Source organism: Protomyctophum parallelum (assembly GCF_964188405.1).
Source record: "Protomyctophum parallelum genome assembly, chromosome: 10".
Lineage (NCBI taxonomy): Eukaryota > Metazoa > Chordata > Actinopteri > Myctophiformes > Myctophidae > Protomyctophum > Protomyctophum parallelum.
Genome location: NC_139704.1, coordinates 27612264 through 27639763, shown reverse-complemented (window position 1 = coordinate 27639763; position 27500 = coordinate 27612264). Strand labels below are relative to the sequence as shown.

The following is a 27500-nucleotide window of genomic DNA, read 5'->3' as shown; positions in this document are numbered from 1 at the left end:
GGTATGGCGTAGCTCAGATTAGATTTCGCTGCAGAGGAAGGAGATTCACAGGAAATGGACTGAAAGCTGATTGAAAGCACAGAAGAAGTACCGCTCGCGGCCAACAAGACTGTCAAACTTGCAAACTTGTACAGTATCGCCTTAAGTAGCATTGTGATTGCCAGACAGCATGCATTATGATGTACAAACTATGTAGATTCCACTTGATCAAAGTCCATTTTGCTGAGAATCCTTTTGAAAATATTTCTATGTGCATTTTGAGGATGTTTTCAGTGCGACCCTAAAATGCTATTTAAAATATATCCTTTCAGGCCACGAAACAAAGAAAACACGAGATTTTCATATTCTCACGGTTCCGTTTATGCACAACAGCATGAACTCAAAATGAACCAAATACGCCCACCATCTTATACTGTACTGTACATACTCTATTATGAGAGAGGGAGAGAGAGGACGGGTGAGGGAGGGAGAGAAAAGGATGGGAGGGCAAAGAAAAGAAAGGACGGGTGAGGAAAGGGGAGAAAGTAAGGTTAAGCAAAAGAGAGAACGGAGGGATGAGGAAGCAAGGAGAGAGTCAGGAAGGACCAATGAAAGGAGAGAATGCTGAGAGACACATCACTCTCCTGAGGAAAGGAATAAGCAATCAACAGAGTAGAGAGAGAGAGAGAGAGAGAGAGAGGGAGCGAGAGAAAGAGAGGGGGAGGGGGGAGGGAGTGCTAGAAAAACGTGGGCTGAGGAAGGGTAGAGAGATGTGTTGAGCAGGCAGTGTTGACGGGCAGATTAAACTATAGAATGCTTGTTCTGGTCTTTCCAGTATAGCATCATGCTCCAATAAAATGTATTACTCCTCACCCACCCGAAGGTGAAATGAGGCAATTTGCACAGGGAACAGCACAGCAGGGAGCCAGAATGGCTCGCCAGAGGTATGCAGCAACTCGGATCTAGAGAGGGAAATAGATTATGATATGAAGACGGCAATGATGCATACACATTACACACACACTTACATACAGTGTACTGTACATAGAGTACATACTCCATTCAAATGAACGATGAAAGATACGCTAGAGGCCGAAAACAGACACATGGATAGGCAACTACAGACGGACATACTGAGAGACACGACTGGTGAACGGACGACTGGAGAGACGGAGAGAGACAGAGAGAGCCTGGTTGAGTGGCAGATTGACAGGGAGGAATGGCAGTGACATACATCCCTTCAGGGAGCCGCTTTTCACAGACTAGCTTCTGACGGCGACCTGCATCATGACCCCCACCCACACACACACACACGCACACCCACACACACACACACACACACACACACACACACACACACACCCATACACACACACACACACACACACAAGCACGTGTGCAGTTGCGCACACAAATAGATACAGTACACTCAAACACATTGCGTCAGATCAGATGCCAGCCACATGCATATATACTCATGCATACACATATATTGTACCACACACATACGACACACATACACACACACACGTGTGCGCGCACACACACACACACACACACACACACACACACACACACACACACACACACACACCCACACGCACACACACACACACACACATGTGGATCCATTTGTACTCTTTCAGAGTTAAATTTACACTCAGACGTTTGCAGTGTAAGGTGTATTTGAAGTTATGACAGTTCAGCAGGGTGCATTTATCTCTCTGTCTCACTCATCCTCCTCGTCTTCACCTCCCCTGTGGGACCAAAGCATTGTCAATCTCTGTGCCTATTTCTTTCAATGTATTTATTTCACCTGTTCATGTGTATGGACAGGCACGCACGCACGCTCGCTCACTCACTCACTCACTCACGCGCACGCACTCACACACGCGCTTTCTTCTCTCTGACTTTTCTTTTTTGTCCTTCACTGGCAATGGTACTGGCGATGAAAGGCAAGGGGATGAGGCTCATTAAAGAAGAAAGGTGCTCTCTTTCAACCCTGAAGGTCTAAGTGGAAGAAACAAAGCGGGGGGGGGGGGGGGGGGGGGGGGGGGGCGGGGGGGAGAGAGAGAGAGAGAGAGAGAGGGGTGTATGCCAACTGAAAGTGCTTCTAGTCATTAGGCGGTGTGCCATCATGTCTCTAAGCTTTCTGCAGAAGCTGCATTGGTAAACCTGCATGCCAAGGTCACAGGTCCTCCTGTCAAAATGGGGAGCTGCTGTAGTTTCAATGTCAAAGGAACCAGTGGTTGCAGTGCTGTGCTGTTGCTTAGTTCATAGTGTGGCTGTGCTCCAAGCCCAGTGCGTGACAGTTTTCAGTCAATCTGAGAGTTTGGATGCGTTCGGATATAAAGTATAGGCACACTGAGCTAGAGTGTGCTCCCACTGCGCATTTCCGCACACAAGCCTTAATAACTCTGGGTGGGGATCAGTTCAGTGCTATTTCCTGGCTATAAAGGGATGAATGGTTATTGATTGTAAGTAGAATTTGTCCCGTCTAATTGGGCAGAATCACTTTGCGCAGCACTTTGTTTTCATTGTTAAGTAGTTAGTTAGTTCCCAGCAGTGTTCATTATGGCAGCCAGTTGAGACTTAAATGCACATAAGCTTTAGTCACATTTCAGTCATTCGATTATTATAGGAGTACATTTGATTTGAATGCATTTGCTATTGTCAGTCAATTTGGCCATTTGGATCTTTAAAATCCATAGTGATTGCACTGGGCCTTTCATCAAGTTGACTGCAGATGTTGTAGAGTAGCTATTTCTTATACAATGCATAACAAATGATAGCATGACAATGTCAATGGAAACAATTAAGACCCTAGGGTTTTTTGTGTTATCCTTTTAGCATCAGTGTAAAATCGATTCGTACCACCATACTATTTGCATACTGTTAGTAAAGTATCCTACTATAAATGCGCCACGTCTCTGTGTACGTGTGTGCGTGCATGCGTGTGTACGTGTGTGTACGTTTGTAATGCACGTAAATCGAGAACCCATGCACGTAAATCGTTTGACCCACCGACTTCACATTCGACACACTCGTTCCACACCCCCACAGGGACTGCAGTGCCAGGTATCGAGTCGGTCGGACCCACGGTTCTCCAGAACCACCACAAAAGGCTCTGGTCAGGCTCTGCCAGTGGGCCTAATGAGGCCAACTCCTTTCACCTGTGCAATTTCCAGCCTCTGCCTCAGCCAATTGAGGCTCAACCAATCAGGCTCTGCCAGTGGGCCGAATTGATTGCCAAGTACACTTTTCAGTTTGCAGTTTGCAGTTCACACACAGGCACATACACAGATCTCCATGTGGGACACCGGCTGACAGTTAAAACGGGTGCTATGACAACGTATATCATTAGGTTCCCAAGTTGCATCGTTCCCAAGTAGGCTGATTGCGACGGACACGTACAGGTCTAGGCTATCTGTGATGTCAGAACAGGCCATCTCCATGTATGGACCATGGGCATTGGGCAGGGGCCCAATGCACCATGTCCCTGTACGTCTATCTCTACGTACTTGTGTATGGCTGTAATCCACGTAACTCGGGAACTGTTCGCCCCACCGACTTCAAATTCGGCACGCGCTTTCCACACCCCCACAGGGAGTTGGTCAGACCCATGGTTGTCAAGAACCGCCACAAAAGGCCTCTTCCCGGGCTCTGGACAGGGCCCCTGCCCAATGCCCATGGTCCATACATGGAGATGGCCTGTTCTGACATCACAACAGTCCTTATTTGGGCATGCCTGACACAGAATAGTCATTTACTCGATATATAGGAGTAAAGGGACACAGACAGATGGGTGGAACGGGTACTCTGACACGGGTACAACGGATATTGCATAGCCGGGTGGGGCATGGATCTCCAACTTCCATCGTTACCGACTACCGAGTCTCTACAGCCGGGCACCGGCCTAGTTCAATCAATCGAACTCCTTCCCTCTATAACCCCACCTCTCTTTCTCGTCCTCTCTCTCTCTCTACCCACCCAGATACATTTGCCAGTAAGGTAGCAGCCATCCAGGACCAGTACGCCGACGCCTCCATCGGAAATGTGACGGGATCCAACGCGGTCAACGTCTTCCTCGGTATCGGGGTCAGTCGACTGGCACACTCACCTTATTGGTCCACTCACATTTACGAGATCGGGAAGTTGTAACTCAAACGTAAAGTTCAGGAAGTAACCACATTCAAAGACCAGAGAGCGTAAAAACCTCCCGTTATCGCTAATGGGATTTTTGGCTAGCGTACAAAGAGGCATGAAAACACTATAAATAATTCTAATATTAGAATACAAACATAAAGGTGCATGACAGATGGCATTGGTCCAGCTCCTAAGTAGATTTTTGGATACTGCAACCAAAGACGGTCCAAGCATCAACAGTAATGGTGGCTTCTGGTATGATTAAGAATAGCAGTAGTTGGGGTTGTGGACATGCAGTAAGTAGTATGGTGGCATTAGCAGTGGCAGATTTAGTGAAGGTCTAGTAAGAAAAGATGACGATAAACTTTATGTCAGACACAACAGGTCCATATAAGAACAGACAATAACAACACCAAGATTGAATTCCAGACTGATTTCACTCTGTAAAGCCCAGATCAGTTAAAAACATAATAAACATTGCCTCCAGTGTTTCCAGAAGCACAAGGAATACCTTGTATCACTCTGAGTAATCACTGTTAAGGCCAATATTAACACATTATTTGACTCCATCAGTCTATACATTCTATATAGAGTCTCAGCAATAATAGAAATGGTGTGGACATACTCATTGCATAGTTTGGTGAAAGTACCAAAACTGCAGGAACCTTATTAAATACAACAGGACACCTTGCTCGTGTAGCTTTCAAAACAGTTTACCGTGGTTGATACGATCAAAAGCTTGCATGCAATGCATCTAGGAAACACATATTGTAAATATAGTACTATTAGATATTTTGTATTGACTGACGATTTCAATGATAATACATTAATTAGTGCCGTGTTTTGTTTTTTAACCAAACTGATTGTCAGTAGTTATGTATTCTTTGAGTCTTTTGTTGAGGATACTTTCTAATACCTTGGACAGTATGCTCACCAGTGCAATTGGCCTATAATGTTTTGTTTTTGACTACTGGCACTAACAGGACAGTTTACATGCATGGATTCAGGCACTATGCCCTGCATTAACAACCCTGACAAACACATAGCAAGTAGCACTGAAACTCTATGACCAGAAAAAATCTAAATACAATGACCAAAAACAACACTCTTAACACAATTCTGAATATTTTATAGACCCAGTAGTGTCATCAATACTAGAAGGCATTGCATTGGCATCCTACTGTTGTTAACCACCTTCACTTCCTTCCAGAACTCATACACATTATTTTTCTGGTTATGCTGGTCCATGCAATTTATTTTGAATATAGCGCACACACACACGCGCACGCACGCACGCACGCACACTCACAATAATGATATGATTTACTACTGACATGTTAATATATTCATCTTTATTCTACTATCCTGTGGTAACAATAACAAGTCAGTTCGCATTAGTTGTAAGTGTTAGTGGTTCCACACTGGTTCTAGTGTTTGTTTTGAACTTTCTCCCGGTTCTCTTGGCCACCAGTTGGCGTGGTCCATCGCTGCCATCTACCACAACAGCCAAGGCAATGACTTCAGGGTGGACCCGGGCAACCTGGCCTTCTCCGTCACGCTCTTCACCATCTTCGCCTTTATATGCGTGGGAGTGTTGATGTACCGGCGGAAGCCCGAAATCGGAGGGGAGCTGGGCGGCCCGCGGACCGCCAAGCTCCTGACCTGCGCATTGTTCTTCAGCCTGTGGCTCATCTACATCCTCTTCTCCTCTCTGGAGGCCTACTGCCACGTCAGGGGCTTCTAAAAGAACAGAAAGAAAGAAAGAAAGAAAGAAAGAAAGAAAGAAAGAAAGAAAGAAGGAAAGGAGGAGGCAGTGGTGAGCGGGTATAAACGGAGTTGGATAGATGTACAGATGGATGGTGATGAGATGGGGAAAGAGAGGGTAGAAGGATGGTTGTGTGTGGGGTGTGTGGATGAGAGGATGTAGAAATGGGGAAGAGGTGAGCTGGGCAGAACCGGCGGAAGGATGCATGAGATTGGAGGCATAGACAGATAGGGAGGGGAGGGAGAGGAGGTGAATAGATGAATGGCTGGATGGGGAGTCAGAGGAGATGGTTGGGTGGGTGGGTGGGTGGGTGAGAGAGATATGGATGGAATGGTGGATGCATTCATTGATAGGAGAGAGAGAGACAGAATAATCAATGGATGGATGGAAGGAAGTATGCATGAGTTAGGTAAGGATAGAATAGATGGTTGGGTGGATGGACAGATGGGTGGGGGGTTGGGGGCGTTGAATGATTGAGGGGCAGACGTATCAATGAAGGGATGTGGGAATCCAGAGTGTTTCCCATCCTTGCTCTCCTCCTACATGACTGGCCGAGCAATGAGCAGACGTTGACCAGATGAAGAGGAGTGTATGAAATGACGGAGCATGAAAAGACGTCAAAAACAGATGAAGGAAAGCAGTGGGAGGCAGCTGGACAGAGCTCCACACACCCCCCCCTCTGAAGCTGTAGAGAAAACCATCCATGTTCATTTTCCGTCTTGACACCTCACTCACTCATTCTCTCTCATACATGCACGCGCATGCGCGCGCACTCACACACACAGACACACACACACACACACACACACACACACACACACACACACACACACACACACCATCCTTATCTACACATGAAGAAAAGAAACTCACAATTAAAAAAAAAATTGACCAAATGAAGAACGCCCTATTGGGGTTAAACATGAGACTCCCTGCCCTAGCTCCCAATGTCCTTCTTTATCTGCTCAATGCCTGCCCTGTGTCTGCGTGTGCGTGCGTGTGTGCGCGTATGTGTGTGGCATGCCTCTTACTTCAGTTTCTCTGACACTCCTCCTACTGCAACTATTGACTCTGTCATCCCCCCAGCATTCAACAATGAAACCCATCTCTCTCTCTCTGCAGGACTGAGTAGGACAGATAAAAGACAAAGACAATGAACTATTTTGACACTGCTGTCCCCAAAGGACATGTGGTTGTCTGTATTGGTATGTACATGCATGAACAGACCAACTTCAAGAACTACTACAGAACTGTTCAATGATGTGTGCGTGTGTGTGTGCGTGCGCGTGTGTGTGTGCGTGCGTGCGTGAGTGAGACGATGGTCAAGTACTGTGAGGAGCGCTCTCGTCTCGCTGTACGTGCGCGAGACAGATTTTGGTTTTGCATTCATTCATTCTCCCTCTGGGAGCTGCTTGCCATGACCTTTGACCCTAGCTCTGACAACCTATAGTAATGCTGAGGTAGAGCCTTTTGGCGGGAGGGTGCGTTCGATGAAACAAACCGCTCTCTAAATAAGTTATGAGAATAGACATGTAAATACAGAGACAGGAACATATACTTTGCAGCTAGTTCTCCTTTCTTTTCAGGCATTTTGCGTTCCTGAACGTACCAATCTTGCCACTTGTTTTTGTAGTTTGCTGTATAGATGTAAACAATATAAGGTCTAATTTAAATGAAGGAGTTTAGCGTTGTTTTACCTTTAATAAGGCTATGTCTGATAGGACAAATGGCCATTGAACCGTATGAAACTGTTATTATTGCCGTTGCATCATAAATCTTAAGTTAAAATTTCTGTAGTTCCAACCGGTTATGTTTTCTGGCAGCTGATTGTCGTCATGGTGTTTGCAGCAAGATATAAGAGATATTAGGTACAGCCCTAGTGTGTGATGCTGATGCATCATTCCTCCAATCTCATTTGTTTCTCCCAACAGCCACTGCAATTTGGCCTCTTTCCTACTGGCTAAAGCTATCCCTCATCAGCCTCTGTCATTGGCATTGTTGTGTTTTAAGCACACACACCCCCAACTTGTCTGTCGACAAATTAATAAATTCCTCAAGGGCTTTGTAAGAAAAGAAAGAAAAACCCCTACTCTCTGATTATCACCATCCAGGAATAATAACTAATTTCACTGACTGGACCAATTAAAGAAGAGGTCATATTTGCTAACCCTCTGTTGTTAACCACCTGGAAACATGCAAAACAGAAGATGTGGAAATAGAGTATGACCTGGCGTCCATCGTCCTGGTTTGAGCTCAAAGTGAAAATGGACTTTGGCTTGGTTTCAATCTAAAGCCATCCATACTGCAATCTAGCATATTATAACACCGCTGTCACACCCACTGTCTCATAGGAGGCAACATGGTACAAAAATGAACACAAATGTAGGTCTATGAACAGATTTACAGTAGGAAGGTTCTTCTATACGAAAGTACACCTGTGGAGACATTTAACTTAGGATTCCTGCTACGTTAACTTTTGTTTGTTTTTCAGGTACTGTCTAGAAAACAAGCTCTCCAGCAATTCTACTTTGGGTCTCGTTATTATACACTGAAACGTTAGTTAAGTGTCAACTAATTCTGTATTTAGGATAATGTAGGATTAACAGTAGAAAGCCAAGTCAAAGAGTTAATTTCTGTGTTATAGAACTGACCCGGTTTTAATTCCAAATGTTGTTGGCATGTTGTGCACTGCACATATCATAGTGCTTGGAGAGCTAACTGATGTTCTGTCATCTTCTGTGTAAAACAATGAAAACGGTTAGGAGCTAGAGGACTACAGTACTAGTTACTAACTACCTAATTGTCATAGCTGATAATTTCCTCTCCCACCTGTTTTAAGGATGCAATAGGTATTGAAACTAAACAAATGTTTCCATTTGTCGTTTCTTTTTTGGCATTCTTGTATCTGAAATATACCCAAATGTACTGAAAACAGGTACTGAAATACATTTCCAAAACTGATATTAAGATAAGATTAAGCCCACACTGACTGCCTGAGAGGTTTACATTTTAGACTGTTAAATATTTAATAAGGTCAGCCAAAACCACAGAAACCCGAATCAGCCTATAATATAAATGGCCTTCAAAAATGACTTAATTTGTATGCCAAGGGCATGGTATTGTGTGTTAATGATTTGTCCAGAATTTTCCTGCTGATGTGGTGTTTTATACTTGATGTGTTATATAATTGTGATATTATAAATGTCATCTTTAAAGTAGTCTGGGTTAGGCGTGTAATCATGAAAAATATTATATAAAAACTTCACAGATTTCTATCCCAATGAGACATTAGAGGAGAACAGAGCCTTTTATTGTATCAGTGTTTGGCAAACCTATTTTCCCAACTTCCCAACGGGATTCTTAACAGAAATGTTGGATGTGGCTCAAGGACGTGGAACTCTAGGAACAACATGTCTACAATACAGATTAGAAAGTTAGTGTGGGACTATGGCGACACAATTTGGAATCTTGAACAATAAATTACACTTGGAGGCCTAGTTCTGGAGTACTAGAAGACTGGGTTTTTCTAGGTGTCTTGTTATTTGTTTGCCAAATTCTATACTACATTAGGCTCTGTATTAGAGTGCTCCTCAGTTAAAGGCCTTGGAGTGGCAGTTTACCCCTGTTTTGTCAAAGGGAAATCTTTCTATCTCAAACTTTCTGTTTGCAGTCGGATTTTCTATCCAACCAACCAGCGAAAGCAGACAAAATTTATTTGTTTTAAACCTAACCAGATTATTTTTAAGATAAATTTGTATCCAGTTTTCTCTTCACTGAATTACGAGTACGACTGAAGGCTTTTACACTTCAAAGTGTATTGCTAGCAAATATGCTAATTAGATAACAATTTGCATCACATTTTAAAAATAATTTCAACAAATTATCTTAAAACACAATCTAATATGATGTTGGGTATATTCCTCAATGTTTTGCATAAGTTTACAAAGCTTAGTCTTGCTGTGAACTTGCAGAAAAGTTATTCTCAACAAATTGAATAGCTTGTAATAACAGTGGCACAAGATGGACAGCAGTCGAACATCTAGGAAAAGAAAAGTTTTTCCACTGAATAATACTTTAATAGTTTGCAAGACTGTTTCTCATCAACATTTTTCAGATCAGAAGTTAGCATTTTATTATTAGTATAATTATTTTTGCTAGCAGCACATTTCTCAGTGTACCTGCCCTGACCAAGACTGGTGTGACGTGAAGCTAATCGCGGGATGAACGACCACTGGTCAGAATTATGAGGATCAGAACAGGAAATAAACACCAACCACCACCAGACAAAAAACTGAAACTGCTTGCAAGTTTCTGGTAGGTTTGCTAACTCTACTATCAACTTTGACAGGTAACCATTTAGATTGATAGATAGGTTTTCTATATTCCAAAAGGTTAATTTTGTCTGGTAAGGCAGACCTCTGATTTTAGAATTTATCAGCTGCTGTGGCTGGTGGAGGTTTCCTACTCTCACTTGGGTTTGGAGAGTTAAACCTGATTTACACTTGGTTACTTGCTGTGTCGTTCACCAAAAATATCTACAAGGTCAAGGTCACTTGCTGTACAACATGTAACACTAAAAGGGAACGTACAGCTAGACAAATGAGCTATAGAATAGTGTAGATGTTTTTATTGTTATTCTTTAGTGGGTGGGTTTTCGAAAAGGGGTGGGGTTTGTGAGAATGGGTGGGGTTTTAAGTGAAGGAGACGCATTGCACTGGTTCCTGTCGTTATGACGTTGTTTGTAACAATGTTGCTTCTAATCTAAACGACACCAATTATGATGTAAACAATAACAAATGTTCCTTATGTAAAAAAGGGAAGAGAAAAAAGAGAAAAACAACAATATTGTGTGCCATGACAATGTTGTTTATGTCGTAAACATTGATGAGACACAGTTGCCACGTCGTCATTGGCTTCCCGTCTGTCTGACGGAACAACGGAAACGGATGAACAGAACAATAAACCAATGAAAGGACATTCCCATGCTGGCACGCTCAATGAAACATTGCTGAGGCGAACATGTACTGTAGGGGTGGGTGGGGTTGGGGTGAAATGGCTGGCAACGGGTACAAGACTCGTTCCCTTATCCTTCAAGTGATATTAACCAACTACGACATGAAACGACAATAATAGGCTAATGAGGATGAAGAAGATGAAATGGGGAGGGGGGGAATTATATGTATATGTGAAGTTACAGCCATAAATTGATTCCTGGGCCAGTGAGGCTAAAGTGGACTTCCCCTGCCCAGCATGTGTGTCGCCATGGTCCCTCTCTCTCTCTCTCTCTCTCTCTCTGCTGCCAACATACTGAGCAGCAAGCATTTTTCACTTTTGCTTCTCTCTCCCTCTGTCTGTCTGTCTGTCTGTCTGTCTGTCTGTCTGTCTCTCTCTGTTTTCCCCGTCTCTGTATTTTTCCTGTCCCCCTATGCCATATTTCCATATTTTTGGAATGTCTATGTGCTTCTTGTCGACACTGTGCATGAATGATAACATGTCTGTATATAGTATAGAGAAGAATTGTATCCCATTCCCTGGTGTTGATTTAAAAAAAAAGTTTGAATGTTGTATAGAATCATGATTTTACGTTTTATGTCTTTACTTTTTCGTTTTTGTTTGTTTCAATTTAATTTCTTTTTTTATTATTTCCATAGATCCTAACGACGGTAAGATGGTTTATTTTAAGTTTTTTTCATTTTAATGACAACTTATGTGTTTGTGTTCTTGTTTGTTTTTGGTTGGGAGGGGGAGGGTTTGACTTGCACATTATTAATTAATTTAATTAAGAATGTTTTTTTTTCTTTGATTAAAAAAGGCAATATCTGCTGTTATTGAATGAGAGATGAGATCTTTAGGAGTTATGTATCTTAAATGAATATTCTATATGGAAGTTGCATGGATTATTTGTACAAAGAAAAACACTGCTTGCTACTTCTAAAATACCGTGGCTGTGTTCTTTGACCGTGGAAGAGGAATATGTACATCAAAAGGTTATTTTGTCATTAAAGAGATAAGAATGATATGTATATACTGTACAGTGTTATAAGTGGGGTCGCCACTCTACATACAGAAATAGAGTGTTAATTCTACATATTTATTTAAAGGGGGGGAAATATACAACACTCACTACACTCAAGAATGACATATATTGCCTTTTTGGAGAAGTAGTAGTTTGCTTCAACTATTTGTTTTCTCTCTCTCTCTCTTTCCTTTTTCTGTTCCTCTTTCTTTCCCACTCTTTCTCCCCCTCCTCCTCCCCTGGATTCTGTTGTTTTCTTTTCATCCTCTTCACCTCTTTGGTTCTCTCTCTGAACATCCCCTCGCAGTGGAACTCAAACGGTTTAATTTCAAGAACTCCCATAACTCTGAGAATATGCAAATAGAATGTACACTCTCAGAGTTACAGACCTGTAGGCGAAGGGTCCATTAAAAAAAACCTCAAGGAACGCTGATGGTTCCTGGACCCAAATTTGAGAACCACTGTCTTACAGTATAATTATGTTCCTCATCTTCTCCGTTCATTGCTTCGAAGGAAAGTTCAGTGGATTAAGCACGTGAACCCTATACAGTAGCTTCCCTATTCTGGGACGAATATTCAGTGAAAATAGCCGATCTACGAGCTTATCAGCTATTTTCAGCCTTGAGATTTGGTGTAGATGGGGAAAAAAGGGGCCGTCTAGTATAGACCCTTGGGGGACTCCGTTCTATGAAGTACAGTATACTAGGGTGGTTAAAGAAGCTCTCGTTTGTTCAGACTCAAACGATGTCTGTGTTGCTTGCCTCTGTCCCTCTTTCACCCACTTGTCATTCTGTCTGTGAACCTTGAACTATACCCGGCTGCCGGGCACATCATATATTTTTTGGTACGTCTGTGTGTGTGTGTGTGTGTGTGTGTCTCGCAGTCTTTGTCTCTCATTTTCTAACTCCATCCAGCTTTCGTCCATTTCTGGGTGGGCCTGTCTCTGTGCATCTGTGTGTATCCGCATCAGTTTAATGTTCCGTGTGTTTGCCAGATTCCAATCCGTCCACCTTTCTGTACTTGTCTCATTCAGAACCACCCCCTTCACACAGTTCACAGCATCTGTTGTTTGCTTCCATCACAGAGCATCTCTAGGATTCTCTAGGCCTATAGATACATTTCTTGTGTTTTTCTTGCATCTCCTCCTTTCGATTTCCTCCCTATTCTCCCTTCTTCTCCCCCTCTTCTTCTTTTCCGTCCTCTCCTCTCATCCCTGGCTCTCCTCTGTCACACAAGGTCTAGTTGATGATTCCTCATGTTAGCCTATCAGTTTAATTGATTGATAATTTTTTGGCGTGTTTCTTTATTTTCTTCTAAATTAAGCCAATAACCCCAATGATCATAATGTTGGTAATAATGAAGACAATGTTGATTTTATTCTATTTTATTATTTCAGATTATTCTGCCACTGTCCTCTGTGCGCAAGTGTGCAGTATGTATGCGTGTGTTTTTATTTTATTTTTTAATGATTTTCTATGATTTGTGTCTGTTGCACACCAACTGATAGGAAGGAGGTTTGGTCTGCGTGTTGCCACTAACTGTGACTGCTATACATGGTACTTCTGACACCGCTGATCAAATAAAGTTTGGAATACCCTGTTTCAGAGACCCCCACGACTCCCTGGATTTCTTGTGTGTGTGTGTGTGTGTGTGTGTGTGTGTGTGTGTGTGTGCGCGCATGTGTGTGCGTGTGTGTGTGTGTGTGTGTGTGCGTGCGTGCGTGCGTGCGTGCGTGCATGTGTAGGAGAGAGAAAGAAGAAAATAACACGTGACTCAGAGTCTCTGAATATCAATATTGTATCTTATTCTGCTATATTTTCCTCCCTCCCTCGTGTGCGTATGTGTGTGACTGTGTATGACTGACATCTCGTTTGTAGAGATGAAACTACAAAACATTTTCCAGTGAAAGCACCAGCACATTATTCAACACTTCAAACCACGTGGTTTCACAATACAGTCACAGCTTCTTTCACACTGCTCGTACAAGTAATTAACATGTTTCAATATCCTTTTATGGCTCTGTTATTTTGTATTAGGCCTACAGATTATTTTTTTTCCTGCATTTTACTATTTGACAATTCATCAGAGAATTAAAAAATAATCCGACACCCCAAGGCAATTATGCAGGCCATTCTCATTATTCATTATTGGCTACTTATTAACTCGTAAATAATATTGTGATTAAAATAAATTGAATATTCCTGCATAGTGTCATGGTCTGTTGTGTGTATGGATAGGTAATGCACCCAGAATATATACAATAGGGATGCATGTAGTTAAATATCTTCGCCGAAAATTGCTGATCTACAAGTTCACAACACAGCGGTGCGTTGCGCATTTACAGTTGTCTTATTTATTTCCAACGAATGCTTATGCCAAAATAGGGATCATATAAGGTTCATGTTGCCACCGAGGGGTTTGCAGTGCCACAGGTCAATTGGCAACAGCAGGATAGCATCTTCACAAGTGAATCATGCTGAGTTTCATCATGTAGTAATAATGGAGTGTCTGACTGAGGAAGTGAGGCACCAGCAGTGGGCCAGCGTGAAGCAGTAAGCATCATGCACACAACCTGTTTAGACCCATGGGGGCTGAAGCCTGATTTATGCTTCGTTGCACACTGAATATAGCAGGCCTACAAGCTCTCAAGCGTCGCATCTGTGACTGTGTTGATCATGCGTCATACATACTGTATATTACGCTTTAATGACTGATGGCACATCTGTTCTATTAGCCCCGGACTGTGTTCTTGTGGCCCTGGTTATGGATGGTTCCAGTGGTGGAAAACGTACAAAACCGGAGGTTATGCAATAACCGTTGTTTATTTAAGCAACATTTGCGAGTAATTACTCATTAGGAGAAGCATCTCTGATGATCAAGACAGAAAACACCCTTTCATACACTCACATGACTATTCATAGTCTTGGGCTTTGTACGTGATGACGTGGCACGCATCCAGGGTCTGGGTACATAGCGTGGCCACGCCTGCACGTGCCATTCAGTTACCTTTTTCTTCTGCTATCACAAGTGAGAAGGACAACTTTGTTTTTTTTTATATAGAGGGACAGACAGTAGGCTGACAGGAAATGGGGAGAGAGATGGGGGAGTGACACTCAGTAAAGGCCGTCGGGATCGGGAGTCGAACCCGCGGCACACTGCCAGACTGGATTACCAGCCAAGGTGCCTGGACCGCTGAGCCACGGCCCAGGCCACTTCCAGTTATTTTAAGGAACATTAAGTAACCCGGCCCCTTGGACAAAGGACTAGGAGGCCTGAGGGCGATTCCCACGCTCCTCAGCAACTTGAAGGACTGCATGAGCCACCGAGGGCTCAGTAACGTCCAGGTTATAGAACCTTGCAAACGTCGAAGGCGACGACCAGTTCGCCACCAGACATCCTGCACTGAAATACCCTTGTATAGAGCCCAGGATGCCGCCACACTGCGGGTGGAGTGAGCCCTCAAACCCACATGGCAAAACACCTCTGCTGAAGTAAGCCAATTGAATGGCTTCCACAATCCACTGGGACTCCAGGAGGGTGAAAGGACCACAGTGGCACCGCACAGTGGCATTCTTAGGAACAAAAGCTGGGTTAGGCTTAACCGTCTTGTCCTCATTAAACACTGCAGTCCGGTCTTACAGAGAGAGCCTGTAGGCCTAAGTCGCTGACTTGTTTAGCCGTTGTGAGGGCCACCAATAGGATGGCCTTCAGGGACAAGGCTTTCAGACCTGTCCAGGCCGACCAGCGCAGCAACGCTCAAAGGCCTTAAAATAACTTTTTTACTTAAGTAAAAGTATCAATACTAATATATATTGAAATAAGTCCAGAATTCAAAATTTACTTGAGTAAAAGTACAAAAGTGTTGGTATTATTTTGTAACCCAGTTCCAGAAAGTGGGTTAAAATGGCCAGGCTAAATCACTCTTAACAATAAATAGATAAATACAATGGATTACAATTCTTCAATATGAATAAGTAAATAAATAGCTGTTAAAAAGTCCTCAAATATTATTAAAAAGTGAAAATGATTTCATTCAGTCATATCCCCTCACAGTCACTACACTAAAACTATACACAGAAAACACCCTCAGATCAGTTCAGCCTAATTAGTTGAGAGACAAACTTGTTGAGTGTCAAATTTGTCAATTGAGCCTGTTGCCTGTGTGCAGGGACAGCAGGTGAAACGAGTCCTAATCAGAGAGAAAACAAAACAGAGAACAGACGTGAAAAGCTAAATCCAGTCGTTTTAACGCACCCCTCACCAACCTTAATCCAGTCGGACCTATGCTATGTCTAACCAAACTATGCCTCCCGTTGTGAGGAGCAACAAAGTCATCTAAAGCAGTAGGCCTACTGATGTGCCGATTTCATTTGCAAACCTTGGTGAGTGACAAACAGTGTTGATGCTGCTAGGTGCCAGGTGGCTAGCTGAAGTCCCAGCACTGCTGGAGACTAGTCTGTTTGTTCAATGAAGAATTTGGTAATGAAACTGTACTTTTTTAAAGTTTGTTTGTTCAGTTTTTGTACTAAAGTGTTTTTTCTTTTGGTAAAAATAATTTGTTCTCAAACAATGTCACTCATTTTTATTTGTAGTGTGTTTTGGAGAGGATGAGACCCCTACCAAGACCTCTACTGAATCCTGTCCGATCACTTGCCCAAACATGACCGCCTGTGAACCCATTCCTCCTGTTGGTCCTGAAAGATGTGAACCAGCTAAAGATGTGTTGAGTCTTGACCCGGCAAAAGGCTGATGTTACATCATCGTCTTTCAGTCCTACAAGATCTAGCTTAAAGGTATATTCAGTGATTTCACTCAAAAAACCTTAGGTTTCGTTTTTGGCTGTGGGACCCAGCCTTTCGTCCAATCAGGATAGAGAGTCAAAAACGAAACCTAAGGTTTTTTGACCCCCAGGGGTTAACTGGGGACAGGGAGGAACTCCTTATATGGTCAGCACACTCTATAGTAGGGAGGATTATCACAACAAAACAAAAAAATAAGTGATATTTGAATTAAGTGAAATCACTGAATATACCTTTAAGTCAAATTGTGGCTGGCCTTAAAAAGATTAGGAGTGATCATTCTCCTCTCAGGCCCAAGACACCACGGTCCACTAAAGATGGCCGTGAAAAGAGTCGGTATTCCAGTACAAATTGCTAAGAGGCAGAGCTTAATTGACCATACTGTGATACCAAAAAAGTGTAGAAAGACTGTTAATACAGCCAGTGAGGAAAGGTTGCTCAAAGCAGCTCATACTTCTATATTGTCCAAGATGAAAAACGCTAAGACTGTGGATCAAACAGCCAGTGAGGAAAGGTTGACCAAAGTAGCTCATACTCCTAAATTATCCAAGATGAAGCTCCCAGACAGGCTCCTCGGTTCTCGACAGATGAAGTAAGGGTGCTCGTGCATGAGGTCAAAGCACGTCAACGGGCCATATACGGGACACCTACCCTACCTCCCCCCTCGGCCAGATAAAGCAGGCGTGGGCTGAGGTGCAGGTGGCCGTGTGTGCGTCCTCCGGATTCACCCGCAGTGTGGCACAGATCAAGAAGAGGTTTGCCGATCTCCGGAGGACGGGCAAACAAAAGGTATGAATATTGACATTGACCAGAATGGCTTGGGGATTAATAGAGGTGGCTCTCCATGGCCTATTCTTGCCTTATATTGAAATTGACAATGGAATATTCAATCCAAAGGTCGCCCAAAACCAACGGCAGCATTTGGCCACGGGAGGAGGAACAGCTACGCTGGAGGTTCTCACACCAGCCGAGGACCTCGCCGCCTCTACCCTCTGCTCCGAAACCATAGAGGGCTTCGGTGGGGTTGAGGTCGGCGTGGTATCTGGTAATTAAATTTCCTTCCAATTCCACTTATTATTTGGGGGTGGAACCGTGGAGAGCATTCTCCCAAATTAACACAACTGAAGGCAGTTATTTCGTTATCAAAACGAAAAAAATAAAGAATAATTGGTCAAGATAATAACCACACGCTTTTGGACTGCAATGTTTGTCAGCTTCAACAAGCTTGCACCTAAATTGTATATTATATATTATATATATATTGTATATACACATGTAGTAAATTCTACACGTATATACGGTGGAAATGGCTAGATATATTTTGAAATTAAATAATATCAAACAGGTTATTGGCTATAACTTATAAGTGCAAAAAAAAAGTGGAAGACATAAGTTTCTTTCGGGGTTTTTTAACAATTGGATTTCAGAAGATTCATGCGTTGAGTTTTTTTTCCGTGTGGTTATCTTATCCCAATTCCTTATTTTTTTGTTGGATTATAACTCTGCTGCCTTCAGTTTTAATTTGCATGGCCATGGCCTAATGGTGTAATGTGGGAGAATACACATCTCGCTAACATAGCATGGCTAATAAATAGTATAATAATAGCCAATCTCACAATGAAAAATCACATGTGGATCCTATGCATAGCCTAGCTAACAACATTTACCCAGTGGAAAGGAATGGGACACCATCACACAAATCTCCAAACTTAAATGTATTGCAACGAATGCAGTCAAACTATGCAGCTAATTTCAATGTTAATTCCACAGATGGCTCCTCGTAGCGTAGCTGCTGAATCTGACCAGGAGGAGGAGGTTGGCGAGTCGGAGTCGGAGCCAGCAGAAGCGGGGGGAGAGCGAGAGGAGGAGGAGGAGGTGGATCTGGGGGAAGGACTGACCGAGGCCGCGAGTCGTCTCAGGCGGGGACCCAGTCGAGCACTGTCCAGGGACGGGGATCGCCCGTTCCTGGACATGCAGCAGGCGGGGTTCAAAATGCTGGAGACCACCCTGGGATGGCTCGCTGCCTCACATGAGCGGGCCACCGAAGCACTCGTGCACAGCGCTAATGCGCCACACTTCCTCTGCCAACCTGGGGGGGGGGGGGGGGGGCAGCGGACTGACCTCAAGTCCAAGCTGCTTCTTTACACCTGACAGGGGAGAGTTTCCCTGGCCGGACGTAGCGCGTGGAAGGAACACGTTATTCTGACCAGTTCCTTTTCCCCTCCATCAGGCGCCCCGGCTGGCCAGGGGGAGGATTACTGCATGTTTTTGTGAGGGTACCTACCCTAGGGGAGACGGGGAGAACATGCAAACTCCACACAGAAAGGCCCTTTCGGTCTGGAGGGTTGAAGTTCTCCCTGAGGAGAACCTGCTGCAGCTTGTGACCTTCTGCCCAGGATGGAATGGGTTTCCGTGGTGCCGACTCATCATCCTTAGAGTCGTCACTGTTCTAGTCGTCAGACTTCTCAACATCCACAGTAACGTTGAGTCCAGGTCCGTCCTTCCCTGTGGACGGCTGTATCTTAGCTGCTGCTTCAGCCAGTCTCTGTTTGGCAGCCTGCTCTTCTTCAGCCAATCTATTCAAATCCTAATTGATTTTGAAATTCATTGAATACTAAACTGTACTGGTTACAATACTGCAACTAAGTTGCACAAGGTATCAATCAGTCAGAATAGCTGGGTGCACCCACATTATTAATTGTTTACTGTCATACTGTATGTTTGTGCGCATTTTGTTTTTCCTATTTCAATTTATATTAAAACATTTGAGCCGGCCAACCCAGTGACTTGTATCTAGTCTCATTATTTACCCCTCTGGCTCCAGTAGACGAACCTTAACTAGTCCAACGTCTAACCATTTATTGTATTTGCTAACTGTCTTACACTACCTATACGACACAGGTGTTACAGTATCAAAATGTACTTAAAGTACCAAAGTAAAAGTAGTCCTCATTGTGCATGCCCCCGTTTTCAAAATCCCTTTAAGCTTGTAGATTGGCTATTTTCAAATGTGACAATGTATATATGGTTGAAGTAGCCTAGTAGGTATACTCTGTGTATACCTACTATGTATTGGAAATATTCCAGTGAAGTAAAGAATACCTCAATAATTGTACTTAAGTACAGTATTAGTTACTTTCCACCACTGGATGGTTCCATTCTTAGCATGAGCACAGTCATGGCTTCTTCATCTTTCTAGTTAAGGCCACTCTGTCTGATGATGAAAGTAAGTTGATGATGTTGATTTATATTAATTGTTCATGCGTGCATGTGAGTATGTTCTCTGATGCACGGTTCGCACTTTTGCTTGTGCATGAGCTTTGTGTGTTTCTGTGTACAGTACAGTACATGCTTGTGTGTGTGTGCGCACGTGTGTGTTTCTGCTCCGCTGCAGTTAAAGTCAAAATTGGGAGCCATCAGTTTCAAAGCAGAGCTGTCAGCGAGCCAACACTGCCTGTCCCCACAGCCACTTACACGTCACATGTCAACACAACCTGTCCCGCCTTACATCCACCCTCTGATTTCACACTGGGTGTCTCTGTATGTTTTAGCTGTCGGCATTTCCCCGAGCTCTGTCATGACATGCATGCAATCAACTGCAACATTGAAATTCCACTGACGGCAATACAAAGGATATCCTGCAATCCACGACCCCAAGTTTGCTTTGACAAGCGGTGCCACCCTGTGTGGCTATACTGACAGTTTTTATATTGTGCAAAGGTTGTTGGAAAAAGTGTGTGTGCGTCGTGCATACCACTTACTGTAGGTCTGTGTGCATGCAATGCACCACAACTGGACAAGATGTGGACAGTGAAAAAAGGAAACCAGTTTGATCCCGGGCTCCCCCAGAGTTTGTGTCGAAGTGTCCTTGATGCTCTTGCTCCTGATGGGTGTAAAGGAATTTTCCAAACTTCACACGTTAGTAGTCAGATTCAGTAATCTTTTTTTTTTAGGGTGGGGCGCTCCTTCTCAAGTCTTCTCGGATGCAGACTTACATGGGACCAAAGCTTGCTTTAGTTTATGCCATTAGAATTAGGGAAGTTTGGAACATTCCTTTACACCCAACATACATTATGGGTGTAACCAGCTTTGTGATGTGGTCAATGCACTAGCTTGCTCAGCTACTATATTGTACACAATTTCCCTCATGCTTGCACCCTTCCCCGCTCTCTCTCTTACATCTAGGCCTACTGTACCTTTTGGCCCAGCAGCCAAATGGAATTTATTTGATTGAAATGTCAAACCTTGGAAACGGAAAGAAAGATTGCTGTAGAGTGTGACCTGCAGTTCATGTCTAGACAGCCAAGAGAGGTCAGCTTCCTGTAGTGTAATGGAGCTGTCATTTTGTCTTTGTAGCAACAAAGGTCCATATAGGATTAATCTAGCACATGCACGCGAGCACACGCGCATATGGACCCGTGCATACCATACACTGGCAGATGGCTAAGGCCCGTACACAGTACAAGATAATCAGGGTTGTTTGGGGCAGTGAACGGCCCTCCCGACATTCAGCATTCCCTACCCAGATATAGGGAGAAAATATCAGGCAAGTTTATTTTCTAGTGCGAGCGGTTCAAAGACCTGTTCTTGAGCCTCCTGATTTTCTCAAACGATCGGATGGTCCTGATCATTTTAAAAACAAAACGGTCAAAACAACCTGTGGTGCGTTGGACAGCTAAAGCTTGTTGATATGTGACAAGAACATGACTGTCTATAACGTCTTCTCAGACATGTCACTCACAACTGTTATCACTGCGTGTGTGTGTGTGTGTGCACGCGCACGTGCGTGCACAACGTGTTTCTCCTTACTCACATGGAGTGCAGTGAAATAAAATGTCAGGAAAATGCCACAGCTTGAACTCTGGTCCATTATAAATGTGTAGTATGTGTGCAAATTGTGTGTCATTGTGCTTGAAGGAGATTGTCATGTACATACTGTATATATGTGCATGTTTGAGTATGATCGTGTGATAGATATATTTGGTCTAGTTTGTGGGTGAATGCTCTTTTGACCTTTTGACCTTTTGATCTAATTGCCCTGTGACTGACATTTGATGTCCGGCTGTCCCACTGACTTTAAAATAGTATGGTTCTGAGTCTCGATAGTAACCCTTTTCCCTAGCCAGCGTTGGTAGATAAGAATTGTTTTGTTTTCGTTGGCCATAACACCCAGCCTCTGTGTTTTTGCCCTTGAAAGTTAGTATTCGCTCTAACAGACTGGTAAACTGCACTCAATGACGTTCTGCCTTGTCACCTGATTCCACTAACTGATATTCATATCAGGACTATCTCTGCCCCGTGAGATATTTTCTGTATGCAATATTCAGTGACGTCTTGCATTATCTGTCCATTTGTTAACAAATATGTTTTTTAACCTTGTTGTTCAACACATTGTCCGGTGTATTGATTACGGTATGCTATATCAACCATGTTTAATTGAACATGGTCAGAGATCGTTGTGTAACGCTGTCCGGATGGCATGTCTTCTTCTCTCCCGAGACAATGGTGAATATATTTGATTGAACCTCCCTCTAAGTTCTGCTTGTCTGAGTTCTCTTTCTTGTGTCTGTCAAATTCATCCTAAGGTATTTTGTTAACTCTGTTATACTCTGACTTTTACTCATTATAGCCTAAAAGGTTTTTATAACCATTTCTGTAAAGTTACAAGCCCTCTGCTTCTATTCTGGTAAAGAGTATTTATGGTACTTAGATTACTTTCTAAAGTATTTATTCAGTTCCGGTGCTCCGGAGCTCTCTCTAGCTCTCAAGCTATCGATCCTAAGCTATTGTTTAATATTATTAATACAGTCCTATACAGTCCTATACAGTCCTTACATAGTATCATTATTTTAAAGATGGATTCCATTTAAAATTATCCATCATTTGGTCCAATCTTGCCTCCTTTAACGAGTTTTAAGTCTAATTTCTATTAGCAGCTCCGAAAAGAAAACAACCAGGCCTATAAATTCACTTCCTCAAATTCACTTGACACACACAAGGAGGAGATCAGACGAGCAATTTTTTTGAGCATGGAGTTTTCTTGTGATCGGTGTTTGCCATTGTATCGGAATGCATGTCATCAGATTTCGACGGACAAGCGACTTTTTTATTTTGGGGTCCGTGAACGACTCACGGCTCAACAGTAGTGAGCACTTCATGGACCTCTCACGGATCTGTGGACAAGCGATCGACGCATGGGGTTCCACAAGCCTGCCTTGTCCAGGGTCGGACGCTTCTCCACAGAACCAACCCTCCTCCCGGCTGTCTCTCTACCGCTGGCTCCGGACAGTGATTGTCTGCTTCGGTTACGATACAAGTTAAGTAAATCAATGCTTGATGTCTTTCTCTGTCTTTCTTTAGCTTAAATAGATTATACTGTCATTATAATTCTTCCCCTGATATCACCTCGAGCAGCGAGGCATTCATTTTAGCTTATCAACTTAAGACAAAGTAGCGGAACTTTTTATCATGTCATAAATTATTTTAGCATGGTCTGTTTGTGAATCGTAACTACTTTCCAGCACTCGGTGTAGAACGATCGCTTCATTGTGTGCGGGAAATGTATATATAATATTTATTCTTGCTTTCTCCTCCGAGTCGACACGGAGCGATCAATGCAAGGGTAAATTTTCTACCTTATAACGATCCATAAACAGACTGGTGTTCATTCACATGCTTGTCCCAGTACTTAACACTAATTCATTCATTCAATTTTTTTTAACATCCCAAAACAATATAAGATTATTTATACCATAATTAAATTTGACTATTTAATTCCCATTGTTTTTAAATTAATAATAGCTCTTTTTAATCCATTAGTGTCTGTGTGTGGTTGAAAGGACACTCCCTACTTTAGAGGGTGCTGTTATCTCTGGAATGTCAGTGGGAGGCGTGGGGGTGTGTGTGAATCCTGTGCCGGTGGTGTGTATATTGTGTGTGTGTGCGTATGCGTGTGTGTGTGCGTGCATGTTTCTCCCTCCCAGTCTTAGTGCACGTGTGTGTGTGCTTGTCCAATTATTAGGTGCTAGGAAGGGTCCCAAGTTTGTTTTGTTCAATTTATTTCCTGCTAATTGAATGGTCACAATATCCTATCTTGACCATGACCATTCAACAGTGTAAACTCTTAGTTATTCTCCCTTTAGAATGTTTTCCCCTTAAAGGATCATTTCACCATTTTCCAAAGCGAACAGATCACACTGTTCTTTGATATCTCTCTCTCTCTCTGTGTTTGCATGTGTGCGTGAGTTCTACATTTAATATTACATTATTAACAAATATAGGATCATGACGACAATTACTGTCAGACTCCGATTCCACCATTTCTCAAGTATAGCCTCCATTCTACCAAAACACAACTAAATAACATTTAATATTTCATTTTTACGTTAGGTAAACTTCCCAGTATTATTAATTAATTTATTTAAATGTATTTATTTTATTGACATTTATTTTTACCTTTTTATTTTTTATTTATTTTTATTTTTATTTTATTTTTCATAAAAAAAATAAAAAATAAATATTTTGAAATATTTTAATTTCAATTTTAATTTTAATTTTAATTTTAGATTTTCGCTTTTGATTTTAAATTGAATTAATTTTATTTTATTTTTTTAATTTGAATTCTTTATGTTGACAATTCAGGTGCTATAGTCTATAGTACTAACAACAAACAAAAAAACAAACAAACAGATGTCACAGTTAGTCTTGATATCTCACTCAATTAGTTAAAACAAGTGATTATTATTCTATTTTTATTTGTACTTTCTTAAAGTCCAGTGTACAGACTTCATGTGTCAAACTGTTCACTGTGGTAACAGAATACTTTATCTTTCTCTTTGCCCTCTATCCTTGGTCATTCGGAGACGTGCTCTCCCTCCCTATACTGTTGAATTCCTGGAGCGCTACTAGATTTCACAGTACAACCCGTTTTCATTTTCTCTGTGATTCTCACATTTATTGTTTACTTAGAATAGTAGCACAACTAGTTTATCAGTAAATTAGTGTGCCAATTTAGGGGTGAATAGATCAGTCTGTTCATCCAGGCCTTCAGAATAATCAGTTATTCCTGAAAGCAATCATAACATGTGAACGATCAGTCGTTTACATACTTTACAAAACATGTGTATTGATCAGTCAACCACATACTTTTAATCCCCCAGAATAGATCAGTTTGTTCTGGGAGGCATACAGTTTATCAGTAAATTGGTGTGCCAATTTTGGGGTGAATAGATCAGTTTGTTCATCCAGGCCTTCAGAATGATCAGTTATTCCTGAAAGCAATCATAACATGTGAACGATCAGTCGTTTACATACTTTACAAAACATGTGTATTGATCAGTCAACCACATACTTTTAATCCCCCAGAATAGATCAGTTTGTTCTGGGAGGCATACAGTTTATCAGTAAATTGGTGTGCCAATTTTGGGGTGAATAGATCAGTTTGTTCATCCAGGCCTTCAGAATGATCAGTTATTCCTGAAAGCAATCATAACATGTGAACGATCAGTCGTTTACATACTTTACAAAACATGTGTCAGTCAACCACATACTTTTAACTACCCCAGAATAATCAGTTATTTCTGGGAGGCATACAGCTCTCTACCAGCTAAGACATCATTTTGTGCATAACATGTGAACGATCAGTCGTTTACATACTTTAACATGTGTCGTTCGGATTCAACGGTCATCAGACCATAAAAAGTGCATTTTTACGGAACGCTCTGGAGAAATATAAATATTTATATAAATATTGGTTATTTTTGATAAAGACCAGGCCCTCAGGAGAGATATAAATATATATATATATATTTTTTAAGATACCTTTCTCTTTCTGCCTTTCATCTGCCCAGTGCACATGCGCAGGTGTTAGAACCAGTTTGAAGTGTTTGTCAGAATTATTATTTTATTATTTTATGTTTTATTTTTATTTATTTTTTTCATTTCATTCACCAGTTTGTTCTTTGTTTTATCTGTTTTATCTCCAGATACGGACTTCTGTGCGGGTCGTGTTCAAGGGACAAACCGACGGAATTTCGACTTCCACAAAATACGAGGGAGATTGTTCGGCTGGTCTGACTTCTCTTCATTTGTCTGATTGCTCTGTTGATTGTGGACGTCGACATTCCATCCTTGTACAAGGTTTGACACTTGATCCCGACCCAACTCAGAACCGTCTGAATTCACTATGGTTAGGCCCAACCCCCAGAACAGTTTGCCCTAATCAGTTGCCCATAGATTTCCCATATGGAACAAATTTATTCCACTCACGTTTCACCAGACATTTTTTGTTTTCGTTTCACCATTTTTTTGTTTTCATGTTGTATGTGGTTTATTGAATGTTTTTCTTTTCTGTTTGCTAATATCTGCTTCCCAAGACATGTTCCCCTAATATTCCCTTCTCCCCACAATTAAATAAATATTAGGTAATTTTGATTTGATTTGATTTAATATTTACTGTTATAACCATTCCATTTCATCATAAGATCTGAGAGCCCATTACATAGATTATTTGAACTGATTTATCCCATCTTTGGGACCATCTAAATTTCATTCCATTATAATTCATTATCCCACCTCATCATATTTTGATTATTTTAAATTTCATATTGGATTCATATTTCCCCTATATTGGAATATCCCCCCTGTAAACAGTTAACTTTATTTTCCCCATAACATAACCTATTATCCCAGAACCACCCCTTTCACCTTAAATTGAGTTTAATAAATAGGAACACCTACCTCTCCATTTTATTTTTTTGGTTTTTATCATCATGAGTTTAATTGGACTAGGCATTAATCTCCCCGGAATCACTTGATTCTATATTTTGACCTTTATATGGTACTAAGGGACTCCCAAAGACATTGTTGCGACATCGCGCTGGAGCGCATGAATAATATCACCATCGGAATACCCCGTTTCCCCTCTCCAAGCTCTTGAACCATGTGACGCCATATCAGTATCGCCCACATGGCGGTTTGCAGAGAATGTATCTGTGAACCTGTCATTAGGGGGGGGGGGGGGGAGGGGCGAAGAATCGGCTCCGACAACGAGCCAAAAGAACTCTCGCAGATTCAGTTCTGACAACGAACTGATGGCGAACCAGAAGAACTGCTCTAAAAATGAACACTCATGTGGTCAAAATGACACATCTCGCCGGCCAGGCCTTGGCTGCAACGGTTTGCTGGGTTGGTTGCCAATCCCGAAGATATCATCATCATCAAGAAAGAAAAGCCATTCTTTCTCGTTCCCAAAGTACCATCTAAATAAGGATTTTATGCCTAGTAAAGTTGAAATCATTGTGTTTTTTTTTGTTTTCATTGTTCCTGTTGCCATTCTGTTCCTGTTTAATTCATTGTTAAAGTAAAGTTTCCCCTGAGGATTTGATATTGTCAAAGGTCACATGACCATTCGCCCACAAAATGCGATGGAGTTGATAGATATATTTGGTCTAGTTTGTGGGTGAATGCTCTTTTGACCTTTTGACCTTTTGATCTAATTGCCCTGTGACTGACATTTGATGTCCGGCTGTCCCACTGACTTTAAAATAGTATGGTTCTGAGTCTCGATAGTAACCCTTTTCCCTAGCCAGCGTTGGTAGATAAGAATTGTTTTGTTTTCGTTGGCCATAACACCCAGCCTCTGTGTTTTTGCCCTTGAAAGTTAGTATTCGCTCTAACAGACTGGTAAACTGCACTCAATGACGTTCTGCCTTGTCACCTGATTCCACTAACTGATATTCATATCAGGACTATCTCTGCCCCGTGAGATATTTTCTGTATGCAATATTCAGTGACG

The 27500-nt window shown here is 42.2% G+C and overlaps 1 protein-coding gene and 1 long non-coding RNA gene across 3 annotated transcripts in view; one reads left to right on the top strand and one right to left on the bottom strand.

Annotated features, from left to right (window-relative positions):
- The window catches only part of slc8a1b (solute carrier family 8 member 1b), a 163289-nt gene extending 157182 nt beyond the window's left edge, over window positions 1–6107 (top strand). For both annotated transcript variants that reach the window (XM_083775412.1, XM_083775413.1), the window contains exons 10-11: window positions 3974–4077; window positions 5597–6107. In XM_083775412.1, coding sequence (XP_083631538.1) covers window positions 3974–4077; window positions 5597–5869 — 377 coding nt within the window. In that variant the 3' untranslated portion in view covers window positions 5870–6107. The remainder of the gene's footprint in view (window positions 1–3973; window positions 4078–5596) is intronic.
- The window catches only part of LOC310866288, a 579577-nt gene that overhangs the window by 437254 nt on the left and 114823 nt on the right, over window positions 1–27500 (bottom strand). The gene's annotated exons all lie outside the window — the stretch shown is intronic.